Source organism: Limulus polyphemus, unplaced genomic scaffold (assembly GCF_000517525.1).
Source record: "Limulus polyphemus unplaced genomic scaffold, Limulus_polyphemus-2.1.2 Scaffold1985, whole genome shotgun sequence".
NCBI classification, from domain to species: domain Eukaryota; kingdom Metazoa; phylum Arthropoda; class Merostomata; order Xiphosura; family Limulidae; genus Limulus; species Limulus polyphemus.
This window is the reverse complement of record NW_013667595.1, coordinates 48,871-63,931: the sequence shown is the minus strand read 5'-3', so window position 1 is coordinate 63,931 and position 15,061 is coordinate 48,871. Positions and strand designations below refer to the sequence as shown.

General features: G+C 36.1%; 1 protein-coding gene across 2 annotated transcripts in view; it reads right to left on the bottom strand.

Moving 5' to 3' along the window:
• The window catches only part of LOC106465572 (protein bunched, class 1/class 3/D/E isoforms-like), a 40,843-nt gene that overhangs the window by 14,895 nt on the left and 10,887 nt on the right, over window positions 1-15,061 (bottom strand). Inside the window, exon 1 of one of the 2 annotated variants that reach the window (XM_013925799.2) lies at window positions 768-1,265. The exons of the other annotated variant lie outside the window; for it this stretch is intronic. Coding sequence (XP_013781253.1) covers window positions 768-880 — 113 coding nt within the window. The 5' untranslated portion in view covers window positions 881-1,265. Of the gene's footprint in view, window positions 1-767; window positions 1,266-15,061 lie in introns of those variants that run through there. 2 annotated transcript variants of the gene reach the window in all.

Here is a 15,061-nt window from a genome sequence, read left to right as displayed (position 1 = left end):
TGGATATACTAGCTGAAGCATGTCAAACCGGAAATATGGCATTTCCAACACACTGAATATTACCGTCATCACTATAAATAGAACCAACTGTAACGTCGATTGTCATCTGGTCACACAAGATCCCACGCAAAATCTAACCACAACAATGTGGCCCAGGTAGTCTTTATGTAAGTTACTGTTAACTTTAAACTAATGTCCCATGAAGTCGGATTTTTCAAGTGGCTGCAAAAACCTTAATTCACCGCCCCCCCCCCTTTTTTAATCAAAAAATTAACTAAATATGATGGGTTAGAAATAATCCAAAAAAAAAAGACATCGGTAACAATGAATACTGATACACAAACAAATATTGTTTGGTAAGTACAACGTTATCCAACAACTTTCTATACCAAACAAACCACCTGATGTACCATTCCACGGAGCAAGATACAACTCTAGAATTATACGGACGTAAAATATGTCAACTTTATCCAACGACTGTGATTTTGACATATCTGCCATATTTAAAACTAAAACGGGCTGGGCCATGCACTAAATTTATAATACAGAAGGTCATACGTTTTTCAAGGCTAACAAACACAACACTCTACTATAATACAGGTTAAACACATAAAACCTTGACTACCAAAACGCAATTTTCCAGTGAGGGCGTTTATCTCACTACGGTTCAAAATAGTGGAGAGATCGGAGCATTTTAGAATTTAGTCTTTTAGAATATATAACAAGTTAATCTTTAAATCAGCTCTTATGTGAATAAGCTTTCTTACCCAATAAATTCCTTTATAAAATAGTAGACGGACAGGAGAGCGTCATCTGATAGGTTTGGCCGGGGCTGACCATTTTCCACAAAGCTGATTACAGTACTCATAGCGGTCACCATTCAAAGAAAAGACTAGCTACAAATCTTATACTGTATTGTTTTATCACAGACCAGACAACGAGCAGAGACTTAATGCGAGTAGTCAAAATTTTTATATACGTCTGACAGGCGTTAAAAAGTAAGTACGACGAAGTGGTTTAATGCGGCCTAGACAGACTACGATGAACAGGCACAATCAACACTCATAATCCTAACATGTGCTGATGTAATCTTTTAAAATGTCAGTCCAAACTTGGATGAGATGCCGCCACAGTGACAGGCTGTCTGGCACAACCGTTGTCTTCTTCTTCTCGCACACGCCACCAAGTAACACGAGGGAACACCTCTCTGTCCCATATATTTCAGTCCTAGCCTGATGACATCATCGCTTCATAAACGAAGTACGAAGCCCCCGTATTCCGGAACAAACTGGAGCGCTACTAGCTACATCACCAGAACGCATACATGTGTGCGGCACACAGAAACTCTGATTGTAATATCGTGTAAAAAACACGTTAAACACTTGTATATGCATATTCAATATTAATTTATTTAGCGTTTGTTGTGGGCTTTATTAGCACAGCTGCGTATTTTGAACGCCTACGCAGTTTTATATTTAATCAACAACTAGTAGAGCAAATGTACTTATTGTTTACTAGCAAGTAGTCATTTTTATTGTATATAAGTATACACACACATATATTTCTTAATGCGCACTAATTATTTTCGACATAATAATTACGTTATCTTCTTTTTGTGTACAGGACGCGTTTTCTTTACATCGTAAAGAATATGAAATACAATTATGGCAAATATAAAACACTAGAAAAATGATTAAATGTGTTACCAGACATTGGTACGAAATGACCAAACTAACAGGATTGTCATAATATTCCAAATGAAGAAACAATTGTGTGGTTATTTGTTTGTTGTTAAGCAAAAGATAAACAATGGGCTATTGGTGTTGTGCCCGCTACGAGTATCGAAACCCGGTTTTTAGTGTTACAAGCCTTCCTACTTACCACTGAGCTACTGGAGGGAGGGAGGCAATTTTTTATGGTGAAGCGGGTTCGAATCTTATACTTTCCTAAAAACATATATAATAGCACGTTTCTTTGACGTCAAATAAATTAACGCATTCAGCATCTCCGTTAATTGTGTTTAAAAACTGTGAAAAAAAGAAAAACACGATATTTACATTTTAGGAAAGCCTTGAAACTATTCAACATTACTTCCGAAAACCAAGAAACTTCCTAGAGAATAGTGCATATAAGTGATGAAGTGAGTAATTAAAATTCATTACACTTTACCAAAGCTCTTTCTCTCAAACAGCTTCTGCGAAGATTGTATCATTTGGTATATTTAAAGCCTTGTGTCTCAAAACACACCCGAGTCCAGCTAGCATATACGTTTCGCTTCTCTAATAATGCAAATTAACTAATCGTAATGGAGAACTAAGTGATGAGTTTGAAAGTCGTACTTGATTAAAAGAAAGTCAAAGTTATGTAATTAACTACTATAACACTATTAACTTAAGACTTTAAAAACAATTCTCGATACTGTACTTTTCAAAGTCTTCTTTCAAAAGAAACCTGAACTGATTTTCATATCGAAAGTTACACATTATTTTTCCAATGATTACAATTGATCCTATGAATGATATAAAATTTTCCCTTACAAAATCTTATAGCAAAAAATTAATGAAACTGGATGCTAACGTCTTACTGTTTATAAAACAAACATATTATGAACAGAAAGAGTTGTTGGAACCTACTAAAACTCCTTCTGCCAAACAAACATATTTTTTTATAATTTTTGCGTGGAGCTAAAGCTACACAAAAGGATATACGCATAGACGTTACAACTGACCAGAAAGACTAGAGACAGGGCAACTAGTCAACAGCAACCACCGCCAACTCGTCTTACCGGACAGTGAGATTTGGCCATAATTCTTACAACGCACTCACTACTTCGAAGTGCGGAGAGAGGTTATTTGTGGAAACGGGACTCTAACCAGGAATACTCTGACTCCCGATAATTGCACGCTAACCATTGGGTCACACCCGGTCTGGTTTGCTTAAAAAATAAAATTTTCTTAAATAATATACGACGTAAACAATGCGATGAGGTGTATGGAAAACGTAGAATTATATGCTCAACACAGCAGTAAAACAAAAACAAAAAAAAATATACTGAACTTTGTTTTCATTGTGATTATTATAATCCTAATCCGATAGCTTGTACACTTATAAACAATGTGTGTAGGTCATTCGACGGTTTTCACACACTTTTTTTAAATAATAAAATACAATATTAAGTGTAAGATATAGAGCTTACTTTTCTTGACATCTCTTTAATTTGAATTTAATTGGGAATCTCTGCGAAACCACCTACGTCCATGATGATTTAGATGCCTTAAATAAACTGTATTTTCTTCTTATGTATACCATGAACGAAAAATCGACATGCTATTACAATATCCACTTACAATTCAATTTATTACACACTTTAAATAATAATACAAATAAACAAAAGAAATGATTTGAAAAAAAAAATTTAAACCGTCGTTACAGTTAGGCATACAAATCATCACAAGCTGCTATTACATTTCTCTCTTCTTCAAGATTAATTTATCATCAGTGAATCATAAAGAATAGATCAACTACCAACAACACTATCTACTTCGCCTGGAGACAAACCTGAACAAGGTAATTCAATAGCGCTTTCTGATTGGCTTATTTTGAGTGGTGCCACCTCTGAGAAAGAAAGTCAACAGCGGTGAAGAGATACAACTTCGCCTTTACAACAAAACAGGTATTATTGCAGTTACAGCTGTGAGAGGTACTATAAACAAAGTCAAAGTTTTAAGACCATACATTAAAATCATCCATATTACAACACGTGGATCACAGAAATCTTCTGATGTTGCGTACTTTATTTCAAAAATCTATTCATTTTTATTGTGACTGTTCACTGAAAACAATGTTGTTATAGATAGTGAAAATTTCAGTATAATAATTCGTCATAAGATAATTAAAACACCGTGGTTAGTTACACTGCATGCTTTCTTCTGGGATAAGTATCATCCAGCTTATTTGTTTGCTGTCAAGGTCAAAGCAACACAATGGGATATCTCTGCTCTGCCAGTATCAAAACCCATTTCTTAACGTTATAATCACTCAGATTCAATGCTGAGCCATTGAGGATCACATCATTCAGTAAATAAGAATTTACATGATACAAATACAAATGAACTTAAAGTACATGTGAGGTACGTTTATTAGAATATTAATTCCGTTCATGATTGACTTCACAGATAGTACTAAACACGTTTCGATAGAAAAAAATCCAGTAACTGCTGACTGGTTTCACGTAGAAAACAGCAATACAAACATACATATATATATACACACACACATACAACTGGATAAGTATTTATTAACGTTTAAACTTTCTGAAAACATGATATAAATGTGAAATAGAAAATTTTACTCTGAAGAAACCGATTATTTTTTTTAATGTCCATGTACACCGTGATTGCACGTTTCAGGAAAGAAACACGTGTTGGTTGCTGCACGAATTCAATAGATACAGCTGGTTAAAATGACCCGTGCTACTTTTCTTCTTTTTTTTTATACTTTCTGTAAAGAATATTTCGACATCTCTTAGGAAATTTGATAGCACTCCAAGAAAAACTGACATAAATGCAGTTTATAAAGTTCTGATGAAACTGCGGTAGAAACAGTTCATGTTACAATCCTTCCACGTGCGCTTGATGTCCTAGCTAAACACAGCCACAGTCTGAACTCTATTTAATGACTCAATTATCATTTCAAGATATTTATTCTACAAATACTAGCTTTACAATACTGACATCTATCAATATAAAATTCGCTCGCGCACACTGCGAATTCTGTTCGTTTCGTGTAGTTCGGATACGTGCAGTACACAGCGTAAATATATATATACCATATTAAATTATGTTTAACATTTGCAATGTCTCTTTTGACAAGTTTCTATCGAAAAGTAGGTCCTGAAGCAGGCTGGGAAAACATATTGTTGAATCTGTTTGTCCTCTGGAACAAAAAAATGAAAGTCGTAAGCAAGTCTTAATTCTAGAGTTATATTTCCAAACCGTACATAATTGTCGGGTCTGTTCTAAATTCACGATTAGCATTCCTGCATCCTGTTTTGCTCCACTATCCTCACTTATAAGTTTGCCATGAAAATAACATATCAACGGACCATCCGTTATTGTTGGGGATTTTGGAAATGTTGTTTGAAGAACCTGTTTTGTTACTCAGAATAATAACGTACTGTTCCAGACATTATATGGATGTCATTATATAAGAAATCAAAATGCCAAGTAATTTCAAAAGAATATTTCACATGGTATATGTAACATTCAGCTTTCATAAAAACTTTGCCAGTTTGCTTTTGTTAAACAGAAATAGCACCTCAGTCCTTTAAAACATATTCTTAAACACGCTGTAAGAATGTATATACTTACTTTCCTTCCTTTGACAGTGTATATATCTAACATGTCTTACTGAAAGTGTCATATATGCAGAAACACAATATTTAGTAACAATTCACAAACACAGCATTACTTTCATCAATTAATTTTCTATTATATTTGTTGTGATCTATATAAAGTTATTCTTCTTTAATTTTAATAATTCAGAAGTTTAAATGTTTGTCACTTAAACATTCTTGATATAAAAAGAAGTACACGTGGTTTTTGTTTGTAGTTTTAGTCTGTTTGGGCATAAGTTACATTCATGAAAGCTCACTAATTGCACAACGACAGTTTTAACACTGTTCCTAAGTCTGTTCATCCTGGACACACTCATGTCCATTGTCTAGTAAGTAAAAGTTCATTTTCTCATCCCTCAGCCCACTTGCACAATCTTCTATGCATCAGATATTATTTTTAGCATAGATGCGGTTATCTACGCTCAGCATACACCAATGGCATGAACACAAGTTCTTCAAGCATTTCAACTACTGTCTGGCCTTCAAAGAACTTAGCTTCCATTTATTGTCACCTCTGTACCATCCACAACCCGCAGGTGATTGAATGTTTGGATTGGCTTTGTGTGCAGCATCTACATTTTGATTTGATAGGATGCATACTTCACATGTTAACAGAAGCTGGTTTCTGATGTAGTGGTGTGGATGTGTCTTTTTATACCAGTCGCATACGCAGTTCATCAAGATCTCTATCTGCCTTTTGTACCTTTACTTTGGATCTTAAATGGATACAGTCAGTCGTATTGATAGTTTTACAGCATCTGAAGTATCACCAGAGGCTCAGGTAGGGAACGTTCACGTTCTGGAGCCTACTGCCCTCTACGCCTTCTTTTTGTCCATGCCTTAGAATGTAGGTACTATATCAAAGCCCATTAAGACAAGAATGGTGAGGAGCAGCCTTGGCACATCATTACTTAGTGTGTTGCAATGTGGGAAGTAGTATATGGCTAACAAATGCATTCTTGTGTCTGGTGACCTGGTAGACACTACTCCAGTGACATTTTGCGCTTCAAACTCTTTGTATGCTTGCACAGCATGGAACACCATTCTGATGTCTGGTTCCTTTTGGATGAGTACAGTTTTTGAAAAAAGTTCTGTTACCTGTGCAGGAACACAACTAGTGGTTTTCCCACTGGTATAAGAAAATCAACAAGGTAAGTCTTACACTCTGGATAATCCAAAGAACATGTGCACTTGGTTTATCTTCACTTATGTATTTTCACAGGAAGTTAGTAAATGCTGTCTTGTTGGTTGAGAATGGCACGAGTTTCTACCACAGTGGAAGTGAATGTCCAGTAATTACTTGATATTGTCTTGTAACACTTGCAGATACAAGTCGTTTCTCTCTTCACCTTTTACTTTGATTTGGAATTTCGCGCAAAGCTACTCGAGGGTTATCTGCGCTAGCCGTCCCTAATTTAGAAATGATTAGAGGAAAGGCAGCTCGTCAAAATCGCCCATTGCCAACTCTTGGGCTACTCTAATTGAATAGTGAGATTGACCGACACATTATAAAGGCCCCTATGGCTGAAAGGGGTGAGCATATCTGGTAACAGGATTCGACCTCACGACCCGCAGACTGTGAGTCGAGTGCTCTAACCACCAGGCCAAGCCAGGTCTCCATCCTTTGGCTTTGGGGAGAAATTTATTCTATGAACCAACAAGTATCACTACATAGTGGAAGGTTTTTTTAAAAGCACAAACACAATGAAAGTGGTACAAGAATGCTGTAACATGGCACTAAGGATTTCCAAGGACGATCACATTACAGATTTTACAATTAAAGTACAGCACTAAATTCGCAGAAGGTGCGATTTTGTAAATAAAATGAAAACTAAGGCAATACACGAATGCTTATTTTGTACATTTAAAGGGCATGTTTTTAAGCCTCCTGATGCATATATTTCAATACTGTTTGTTTTTCAGAGTAAGACAGGCGCTACTGTATAAGTACAATGTGCGAAAACTATATTACATAGACCGGGTAATAATGATGACCATTTATTCCAATTACTTCTCACACAAAAACCATAAACCACTAAAGAATAATAAATCGTTATCAATCTTTTCGTGGTAACCAAACATAGGACAACGAGAACAAAAGCACAAAATGTCATCAGGAGAAATCAAGGAACAATCTGACATAAGACTTTATCTTTTGTACTTTAAATCTCAGTGGATGATGCCACTATCTATCAGAAGTTACTTGTCCCCTTTATATTTTTTCTTGTGTCAATTGCAGCAACTTGATTTTGTGCAGAAATAGAATGAATTTAATAAACTGTATATTCGTTGTATCATTATACGTAAATGAAAAAAAGAATAAAAAAACGCAAAACCCGATTTATTCAATGTTATGTATCCAACCAATTTGAACTTGTTTCATATTCGTTAACATGTTTTGGTGGTAATCTTTGGTACTTTTTTGTGATCACTGAAGAAATTTCGTAATCCGATCAAAACCATAAATCGCGCATGATAAATACGACTTGTCGTCAAACGTCATTGCGCAATGTACTATATATGCCACCGTTTTCGAGCGTGTAAACTATCGTTGCCCGACTTCTTAGTGGAATACAACAAATATCCACTATCACTTACCATAGAAACGTTAAGAGAAACAGTGGAATTTCCGTGGGAAGTATTTTTAAAATCAATGTATTTTACCCTACTTGTTTCTTTATCACACCACCCCTTTAAAACTTGTAAATGTTGAAATTTCCGTTACGAATACTGGCGAACTGTTTATATCGTTTTGAACTACAGCTCCTTCCCTTTCAAATGAATTTTTTTTTAAAAAAAAGGTTATACCCAGGGGCAACCAACGTTTCAAGTCCACTTATTCCAAGCCAATTTTTACATGTCCGGGGTGGGTGTCAGGGCGATTTTCCGCCCCGACTGAAGTTCTTTAATCACGATCAAAATCAACAGTATTACGGAATATAGAAGGTAAATCAACTTCAGTCATTTCCTGCAAAGGATATTCCATTAAATATTGATATCAGTAATTTCTTCACAACTTAAAACTATATCTTTTAAGGATATTGTTTGTAAGTTTTCGTTATTAGCTTGTGATATCTACTTATATGAGTGTGATGCTTCATTAAGTACTACATTTTACTGAAAAATATTTGTAATATCAAATTAACCCCAACAGGTCAGGACACAGTAGTGACGCATAGTTTAATTTCTCAAACTGAAAACAAGTTTGCCTTTCTGTCTGTTCAGAATATAATCCATCACTTAATATATATTTTTTAGAAGTACTCTGTGGAAAAAAAAAAAAAAGTATTTCAACCTCAAAAAATGAAACCCAGTATATATATATTACTATTCATAGTCAGTTACATTTAATCTACAAACGTTCTTTAAGCAACTGATGAACTTGACAACAGCATTATCAGGCTAAAGGAAGATTCAGTGTTCACTGTTCTTAATCACCATTCGTCACGCCCTCTGATGTGCAAGGCTTAGCACTCGTATTTTCGAGCACTTAACGCCTATTTCAAAAAATACACATTCAATATCTCTCAGTCGCTTCCAGCTGTTTCTTCAACAGAAATACTACTTTCTCCTGCTATTCACAAAACACCTACTCAGTAGGCTGAATGAAGCCAGTCTCATTTCTGCCAACTTCTTATCTTAAAAACTGATCAGCAGATGTATCCCACACAGCTGTATGATTACCCAAATTTTGATGTGTAGTAACATTTATTTATTTAAAAAAATTACACTCAACCGATTTAGTCCAGTTCAAACCGTAACAGTTGTTGTTCAAGCAATTTGCTAATATAAATAGTACCTTACCACTACTATATTTGTTGTATCCCACCTGACGTGAAAAGCCTTGGTTTTAGGTGAAAGGCCTCTTCGGTACTTATGTGGTCGATATATCATTATACACTCGTTACTTTCGTTTTGTAAACTAGGTATACCACTTTCTGTGATATGCATAATAGCAGTAAACAAAAACGTTACATCATTGATATTCAAACACACATAAGATGGACACTACATACCCTTATAAGTTAAATAAATTACTCAGTTAAAATTTTGTTTTGCTATGTATTAAGATTTTTTATTCTAACTACAAATTTTCAACCTATTTTAAGAGCCCGTCACCATCAGGTGGGAAACCAAGCTTAACTAGTTCGAAAAGGGAATGGTTCGCATTGATTGGAATAATAAACACTACACGCTACAGTACCACGCTGCTGTTGTTAACAGCAATACAAGTAGAACGCCAGCATAAAATTAATAATAAGCATCAAAATAATATACAATCAACTCAAAATGTTTTTAACAAGATGTGTAAATAAAAGTAAAACTTGGATATAATGTTCTTGTGAAGCAGTTACGACCGATGTCACTTTTTGGGCCACAGTTTGTTTGTTTTTTACTTTTGGTATGTAATGCTTCCTTTATTCCTAGTCAGTTATAATGTACCTCTTTGTCTATAATATGGATGTTGTTCCATTAACTTCCTTCTTTATGCAGCATTCTAGATTTACTGGCATAAGAAATAGTCCGATTTTCAATACGATACAAAAGACGGTTTACTATGTTCTAAATACAGGTAGTGGTAAAAGGGGGGGGGGCACCTGAGTAAATGAGGGACAATAAGTATATGCAATGCAAAGGCTACCACAAAGGTGTGGCTCATCCATTAATTAAGCAAATAACATCCCAGCATGCATAGGGTCGTGTATAAAAATGTTGGACAGGCCTGGTTGCTTGCTAGCATGGCTGCAAGAGGAGACCTCAATGACTTTGAAAGAGGGGTGATTGTTGGGGCGCGTTTGGCGGGAGCTTCCGTGACCAAGACAGCTAAATTGCTGATGTTTCAGAGCAACGTTGTCTAAGGTGATGTTAGCATGGAACTCTAAAGGAAAGACATCATCAGCAAAGGGCAACAGTGGGCGGAAGCACATACTCCAGGATCGTGATATCCGTACAGTAATTCAAACTGCAAGACAAAACAGGCGAGCAACCGCAGATCAATTGACCGCAAATTTCAACCTGTGGCGACAGCAGCCAGTTTCATCAAAAACGGTCCGCCGAAAACTCCACAGAACAGGAAACCATAGTCGGGTTGCAGTGCACAAACAGCTCACCACACCTGACAATGCACAGTTGTGTGTCCAGACTATGGACTAACGAGCAGTGGAAAAATATGATATGTTCAGATGAATCATCCTTCACCTTGTTCTCGACAAATGGACGAGTGCACGTGTGGCGCCAGTCTAAAGAACTCTACAGCCCCGAGTGCTTGGTTTCAATAGTGAATGGTTCTGGTGGTTCCGTAATGATGTTGGGAATATTTTCCTGGCATGGTTTGGGTGCACTCATACCCTCAGAAGGCAAAGGTCGGTGCCAATCGTTACTTAATGGTACTGAGTGATCATCATTCCCAAATGTTACAGCATTTCTGTTCTGCAGAGAGGGGTGTCTTTCAAGATGACAATACCCCAGTCCACAGAGCATGAGTAGTCGCCCACTGGTTTGAGGAGCATGACACTGACGTTATCCATATGTCATGGCCTTCTCATTCATCATATCTGAATCCAATCGAGCATGTGTGGGATATTCTGGAATGACACCTGAGACAGCGTTTCCACTTCCATCAACTAGGCGTGAGTTGATTTACTTTCTCGTGAAAAAGTGGTGTCGCATTCCTCCTGCAGAATTCCAGACACTTGTAGACACTATGCCACGACGCATGCAGGCCGTACGTGGTGGCGAAACACCCTATTAAGTGACTTTACATTTGTGTTTCCATCTTTTTGGCCACTACCTGTACGTACTTATAATGGTAGTTTTGTTTCCCCAACATAATGTTTTTCTTATCCATATGTTACACCATAAACATTTCTTTGTATCCGTGTTGTTATCGAATTTTTGGTAGTTGATATCGGGATGTTCGATTTTGTCTGAAAAAATTTAACACCACAGATTTTACATATTCGGATCAGTTTGAACGTTAATTTAGATACGTGAGGAAGAACAGCTTTTGGTAGTTTTTCATGTTGTGCTGGTCTAGTGGTTAAATTTTGACATTTATAAAGATATTTTGTTACCGATCGATCGTTTTTGATGGATAACCGGAAATATGCTTCAAGTTAGGACTGACGAATTGGTAGTCTCATCTTTCTATTCTTTTGTTGTAAGAGGGTTAATGATTTCTTCTTTAACATCAGGCGAAATGTAGGAATGATAATTAATATACTGATTATTGATTCAAGGTTTTCCTAAAGTCCTTTGAGTTCATAATAGTCCTTCATTTCTATCACATAAAGGTTTCAATAGAGTAACAAGATTTTGTGTCGTATTACAGGTAAGGAGTGTTGATGAACTTGACAAAGGTCTAAGTTGAACACCTTTAGGTGTATTAGGAAAATCGTAAAGCTGTGATGTCTTCCGACTGTTGGATTTTAAATTGTGCAAGTTGTTGCAAATTTTATTTTTTATCTTAAGTCTTTTGGATGTTTGTTTAGTTCCTTAAATAAATTTTTATGGAATATGTTTTAGTTTTTTGTAATATGGTTCAAATAATATTTTTCTTTTCTTGCTCCATATTCATCTTTATTTATTGCACCTGCCAGGCTTCCTTTGCCACAAGGTATGGCCACGGTGCTTTGGTCTTGGTTTTATTATTATTTTTTAGTTTGTGTAGTACTCGTCGTTCGCCCCTACAAATTGTGTTTAGGTTTAAAGGTTAATTTCGAGATTTTTTTTTTTAGAATCTAAGAAATCTTTGCGCCCTTTCGAAATGTAGATTTTCTCTTTGTTGTCAATGGTCACAAAATGCTGTATTAAGAAATTAAAAGAAACATCCTCAAAGAGACACGTCCCAACCGACGACAAAGAAAATATTACAAATAAAAAATATAAACTGTGATCCATAAAGTGACATCAATCCCGAATATGGCACAATTAAAGTTTGCTGTTTGTAAGATCTATTGCTCCATAAAGTGACATCAATCCCGAATATGGAAGAATTAAAGTTTGCTCTTTGTAAGATCTATTGCTCCATAAAGTGACATCAATCCCGAATATGGAAGAATTAAAGTTTGCTGTTTGTAAGATCTATTGCTAAAGCGACATGTAATTTTTTTCCTGTCACTGACGCATAAGACTTTACTGTACTATTTCACTACTTTTTATCCCACTTTTACTTTTGCTTACATATCTTGTTGAAAACATTCTGTTTATTATTGATGTTCCTCTGGCAACAGTAACGTGGTAGTTTAGCATGTTGTGTTTATAATTCTAATCAATTCCAATCATTCCTTGTTCGAGCCAGTTAAGTATGGTGTCCCCCTGCCGATGAGCTCTTGAAAGTTTCTAATTTTCTAAGCTTGTGGTTACAAATTTTAAAATCTTATTATATGGTGAAAAATAGATAATTAACTCTTTGCTACTTATTCAATTGAGAAGAGTCACGTACACGAATGACACTGAAAGAACGTTTGCTATTCGTTGGCCACTGTTAAACGTGATTCTGCTTGAAACGACAAACATTTTGGATGAGTGATACAAGTTTTTTTCATCCCGGAAACATCATCGTACATCGGGCACCTTGAAAAGACTTTTTGTTCAAAGTTCCGCTAACAACTGTTCACATCGAAGAAACCTTATTTTAGCTCAAGTTGAGGCACCACTAGTTGAACATAGTTTAACAATATATTAAAGAAGGTTCTTTGCTACTACCACTAATACTTTTCTCTGGCAAGTTTAAAATAGATTACTTCCAAAGAAAATACAACTTTGCCAAAAACAAACACATACACATATATAGATACACATGCTACATCACAGTAACATTTCTAACGCTAGAATCTGTGAGGTCAATGACATCATGCTGCTCGTAAAAAAGGTCTTGTTACCTTAGATGGGATCTCCTAACTCTTTGGGACTACTGATATTCTCTAAAAAGATTTCTTTTTTTTATGAAAAGAATACTGACTACAGCTTTTTGCAACGTAAGCTATGATTACTGAGAACGGTTACATTTTGGAATCAACGTGCACATTTAACTTCTTTTATACATATTTTCTGTGCTAGCTGCGTAGTCGGATTTTTATCTCCTCTATTACAGTTTAGGATTGATAAAAAAATTAGCAAAACTTTGGAAACGCTCATTAAATTCTTGCATATATGCTTTTCATACTAACTCTCACACGCCCGAGAGTATAAAATAATAAAGCAAGCTTTTCGCGAGCTTTAAAAAAGTTAGGACTAACTATGGCGAAAGTTGTTCACAAACGTATTTTATTCTAGCAAAATATCAACAACCTGAGCTTTTATCACTTTATACCGATTTCTATGCGTTTAAGATTGGTCAGTGAACGAACGTGCTTCAGACAACCCCATCAAAGTCCTATTACACATTACAATCCTAAGCGGTAGCACAGAACACCAACAGCACTTACAAAAAAGATTCTTCGCTATGGTCTTGCAGTGTAAAGTTGCGCATTCCATCATCGAGCTACTGCCATTTTTAACTGGGACATTCCAGCTCCACGAGACCCTGCAAACAGAAACCAAAAAGGCACCTGATGAGACAGTCATGGGGGGAGAGTTGCTATACAGCCACCAGATCTCAGATTTTTTCGTGTGAAACAAAGATCTGTCGCCACTTGGATCTGTGGATATTAGCCTAGACAGAAAATTTAAAAAAATGGGCAAAGGACGAAGAGACAAAAGCCTGTCAACATATATATTTCAAGACCATGGTGGACTCTCATGTCATCATAGCCACAAATGATTCCTATACAACTGATAGCGAGAGAGCTGGTTGGGCATTCATTGTCTCGTGGAGCGAAAACATTTTGCGTAAGACTGGTGGAGCATTCAAGCTTCCCACAAGCAGCAAAAGATGGAACTAGAAGCCATAATGCAAGCTCTCCTCTGGATAGCTGAAAGCAATGAACCACAAATAGACAGTGTCACAAACATAATAATTACAACTGACTTACAAGTAGGAATGCATAAAATTTAGAGTGAGTGCTCCTCAAATGAATGGCAGAAATGAAATCAACTGCGTGGTAAGACTATCACCAGGATGTGTCAGGCCATGTAAGGGTAAAGCTAAACAAGAAAGCTGACAAGCTAGTAAAAGAATCGCCTTTATCAAATCCAGCAGAACTCTTGACATGAGTGTCCTCCGTTGCACTATTAAGGTGAAAGTAGCAACCATGAAAGGAAAAGCAACAAACAAGGAATCAATGAAACAACATATGTTCAGAAAGCCACTGGTAACATCAGTAAAGGTACTCTCTTCTACCTCCTGCGAGGTAGCAAATCCCCAAATGAGGAGTTAGCGTCTGTCTAGTCAACCTCTGTGATTGTCTCAAGTATTCAAATGAGTTCATCTCTACGCGAGTCATTGCTGAACTGGAATCATATTGACTTTTATAATTTAAAATAACACAAAAGGATATTTCTTCATAACATATTTAGATCACAAGCCTATGACTTCTCAGAACTGAGATATAGGCAATTACATCACACTATGACAACCGAAATTGACACACAGTGACTGGTTAAAACTGATAAAACTACACTTGCATTGAAGTTACAAGGTTGAAATTTGCTCAAAACTACTTCGACTTTTCTACTATAGCGTTATGAGTGTCATATTATACTAAAAACAAAAATAAAAGATTT